The sequence below is a fragment of the Strongyloides ratti genome, scaffold srae_chrx_scaffold0000003 (assembly GCF_001040885.1).
Source record: "Strongyloides ratti genome assembly S_ratti_ED321, scaffold srae_chrx_scaffold0000003".
In the NCBI taxonomy this organism is placed as follows: domain Eukaryota; kingdom Metazoa; phylum Nematoda; class Chromadorea; order Rhabditida; family Strongyloididae; genus Strongyloides; species Strongyloides ratti.
In genome coordinates, this window is record NW_020171511.1 from 824,972 (window position 1) to 829,682 (window position 4,711).

Consider the following 4,711-nt stretch of genomic DNA (forward strand, 5'->3'; position numbering starts at 1 on the left):
ACTTTGTTGTAAAATTTCTTATATAACTACAAAAAAGTTTTCAAATTAAATATATAATATAATAAATATAGAGAAAATAAAAATATATTTTTATATTTACCAATTAATTATTCATCTAAAATACAAAATAATAAAAAATTGAAAAGTTATCCACTTAATTTGTGTCTCTTTTTTTTTATAAAATTTGGAACAATTTAATAATTTTATATAAAAATATGTAATAGTTTTTTAAATTAATTTATATATATAAAAAAATATTATGAATTTATTTATTATGATATTTGTCACTTTCAACAAGTGGAACTACTATAAAATATTAATATACAAAAATAATGATATTAAACATTATTATATTACTATATTTATCTAAATAAGGTGTGTATAATAATAAATGCAATATTATCCTGTTTTTTTTTTATTTAATCTAGTATAAGTATAAACTGTATAAAAATTCCATAATATTATACTTCAAAAATTGTAAAAAAAAATTCAATTTTACTAAACTTTCAGCTTTTTTTACTATAAAATTATATTTAAAATTATTGAGTGAAAATAAGTTATCAATGAAAATAACTTCCTGTTCAATGTAAAAATTTTTAATTTCCTTAAACAACTTTTAAGTTTTGTGTTAAATATATATATATATGAGTCGTTAAAATTTAATATTAGGACTATTATAGTCATTTTATAACATAATTTTTATCAATTTATTGGTTTAAATCTTTATTTTAATGATTTCTTTATTTTGATATAATTGTTCTGTTTTTATTAAAATAATTATTATAGTGATTATTTTCTTTTCAATATATTATTTCTTATAACATTTTTTTATAAATTAAAAAAAAAAAAGATTTAAAAAGGATGCGTATAAATTTTTTATCCAATATATGTATAAAAATAATTTTTTTAATATTTCCTTGTAACACCAATATTTATTATTTACTATTTTTTGAATATTAATAATTTAATATATGTAGTTTTTATGTTAATTTATTTTTTTTCTTTAAGTATGATCATTAAAATGTTTGAAAATTATATATATATACATATTAAAAGTATTGACTGTATCTATATTTGACTATATAATATCAAATAAATTTATTTGTTTTAAAAAAATTTAATAACATTAAAATATTTAAATATTTAATACTTTTTAATTTTTTTTTTCTAGATCATAGTTGTTATCTTCATAACAACTTTTATATTTACTAACTAAAAAATTATTTTATCTAAATGAATTTTTTTGAAAAGTTACTTAATCATTGTAAGCAAAATAAAGTAAAATTAATTTTACTTAAACTTAAAATGTTCAATAAATAGTATAATAATCGTAATCTTTATATAGTTAAATAAAACTCCGTCTTCCAATTATATCAAAAAAGCATTTTACAAAATTACATAATATATTAATGTTCAATATATTTTGAATTTTTACTTAAAAATACTTAATTATATAGAACCATTTTTATGTTTTTTTTTAAATCTTATTCTAATCATTTTATCTTTAGTAGAAATGTACATTTATTTTATAAAGCACAAATATTTTTTTTTATCAATTTAATTTACCATTCTGTAATGTATCATTTTAAAATACACCTATAATTTAATGTTTTTTTTATCTATATAGATTTATATTTAAAAGATGCTAAAAAAAAATTAAAATGATAACAGAAGATTATAACATATGTCTACTGGTAGTACAAAAAAAAGAAATACATTAATATATCATAATTCTTAACTTTATTTCAAAATAATAAATGGTTTTTATAAACATGATTTATAATAACATTTTAGCCAGTATTATATACATTACATGTTGTTACTATAATTATTTGTGGAAAAATTTTAAAAATCTTGTACTTTTAAGCAATATATATAAAATAAAAGAATTAATAATTGAATACTCTTATATTTCAAAAAAATTATTTAATTCTATTGTTAAAGTTTATATACATTTTTTTCAAATAAACAATAAACTTTAATGTGCTTAAAAAAAAACTAAACTATAATTGTTAAGTATTTTAAGAAAATAAAACAAAAAAACTTTATTTCATCAATCAAGATATTTAAAAAATATTACCATAAATTTTGATTGATTATTATATTATATATTACTTTAATTACCTAATTTTAAAGTAATTTATCTTGTTGGATAAATTTTTTATCCATTCACATTAAAAATCTCACGAAATTTTGACTAAACTCATTTTTCAAGCTTATTTCTTTTTAAATATTAAGTTTTATTAATTTCATTTTAACATCAATCTTTTACCATTTCGTTCATTTTTACTTTTTAGTTAAATAATTATTATAAATCTACTTTAAATTAATAATTTTTATATAAGTAATATAAAAAAAAATTTTTTTTATTAAATATAATAAATTTGATATATTAATAATATAATTTATTTTATCAAATATCTTATTGTATTTTATCGGAAGGAGAAATATATTATAAATAAATATAAATATATATATATATATTTTATTGTGTTGAATTCAAACATCATCATTTTTAAAAAAGGAAAAGAAATTTGTGTTAATAATAAGTATCTCTTTTACAAATTTATTGTTTATATAAAAGATTACTCCCTGTAGCAAATATTATAAGGATATTGTAAAAATTTGTGTACTCCAAATAATTGTTAATATGTTTTTAATTTTATTTCCCCTAATAGTATTTGTAAATTACTTCCTAAAATTGAAAATTAAATATTTTATTTCATGTTCCAAAATTTTATTACTTTTTCTAATACTTTTTATATTTTTTAAATATTTTAATTAATAAATATTTTATTTTATTATTTATATTTAATAATTTACAGATTTTTTTAATGTCTTAAATTTGTAATGCAAAAAAGATCATGAATGATTCCATTCTATTAATTAATAAGAATATAAATATTAATCAACTTAATTTAAGGTAATTTTTAATAATTTTTATTATAATAATTTTTTTAGAACATGGAAAGAAAAAAGAGATGATTGGATTGTTGTTTCTATATGGCTTGCAATGTTATCATATGCATTAATATCAAATATTATTATAATTTTTGGTATACTAAGAAGTAATACTATGAGAGCAGCAACAAGGTAAAAAAAAAAATTATATATGTATATTTATATTTATCACTCTTAATTTAATATTCATACATTTTATAGTTATTGGTTTATTATATCACTAGCCATATGTGATATAGTTATGATTATTATAAGTTTAGCACATTTAATTCCTGCTACTGCATTCCATGAATCATTTACACAAGTAGATTCATTAAGAAATATAGTAATGCTTTCACTTTATGATCTCTTTTGGTATACAGCTGTTCTTCAATTAGGATTAATGGCTTTTAATAGGTATAAGTATTATTATAATATTAAATTTAATATTTTATTAATATATATATGTATAGATTTATTAGTATTGTTTATCCAATGGAATATAAGTGTATATTTTCAAGAAAAAAGACAAAATGGTTTATAGCTATCATGTATATTCTTGGTGGAATTGTTTCACTTCCAACATTACATCCATGTTGTAATATTGTATGGGATTCTGAATTATATATTACACGCTATTTAGCTGATTTTTCATGGCATACATATGTCGATATGACTGTTAATAGTTTTTCATTACTTTTAATGGTTATTTCATATGCAATAATTATTTATAAAGTTCGAGAAAGTAGTAAAGCAATGGCTAAATATCAATTAACTATTAGAACAAGGGTATCTTTTTATATATAAATATATTTATATTTTAAAATTTTAATTCATTTTTAGCTTCTTTTCCAAAAACAATCTACAGATATTGAAAGTACAAAATATAATAGTAGGACAATGTCAATGCTTCCACCAAGAGGACAAGTATCAAAGAAGGAAATGAGATTATTTATTCAGGTAAATAAATTTTAAATAAAATATAAATAAAAAATTTTTTTTTTTTAATTATATATTAATTTAAGTTTTTTGTTGTATCATTAGTATTTTTAATAACATGGACAACATGGCAATGGTTACCAAATATTTCTGATTCAAAATGGGCATATTTTGTAATGACATCATTATTTTTTATAAATAATTCCGTCAATCCAACTGTTTATATAATATTTAATACACAATTACGTAGAGAATTATGTTATATGTTTTGTAAGAACAAAACAATTAAAAATGGACAATCAGGAAAATTAAGAAATAAAAATCCTGCTGTAAAAATGCTTAATTATTTGGGAAATCAACATAAAAATGATCCAAGTTCAACAGATGGTGATATGGTTAATTCAAATAGTGTTGTTTGCGGGCGCAAATTATCATTGACTGACAATAATAAACCTGAAGATGTTTAAATATACTTTTGATAGTACTATTGATCACTTCAGTTGACATTTTTTTTTTATCCAGTCAAAAACGATTACATATTTTATAGAATAACTTTATAATTAAAAATTATTATCCCTTATACATATATATATATTTTATAATTTTTAATAAAGCATAATTTTAAAATTTATCATTTTCTCATACATTAATTTAAATAATTGAAAATAAATAAAATTATAAATAGTTTTTTCAAAAAATTTGTGAGAAATTTACATCATTTTCATTATATAAACAAAATTTCTTTCTTTTTTTTTCAAAAAAAAAAAATCTTTAAAGTACTGAATTTTTTATTAAACAATACATTAATTAATGTGAAAAGAGTAACTAATTA

At 17.1% G+C, this 4,711-nt stretch overlaps 1 protein-coding gene across 1 annotated transcript; it reads left to right on the plus strand.

Annotated features, from left to right (window-relative positions):
• Window positions 1-2,864: 2,864 nt before the first annotated feature.
• On the plus strand, window positions 2,865-4,346 carry SRAE_X000198500 (G protein-coupled receptor, rhodopsin-like family and GPCR, rhodopsin-like, 7TM domain-containing protein; the record flags this gene model as incomplete). Its single annotated transcript, XM_024655117.1, has 6 exons — window positions 2,865-2,923; window positions 2,962-3,093; window positions 3,163-3,357; window positions 3,414-3,729; window positions 3,784-3,900; window positions 3,966-4,346. The coding sequence occupies 6 exons, from the start codon at window positions 2,865-2,867 to the stop codon at window positions 4,344-4,346; spliced, it is 1,200 nt and encodes a 399-aa protein (XP_024499455.1).
• Between the last annotated feature and the right edge of the window lie 365 nt (window positions 4,347-4,711).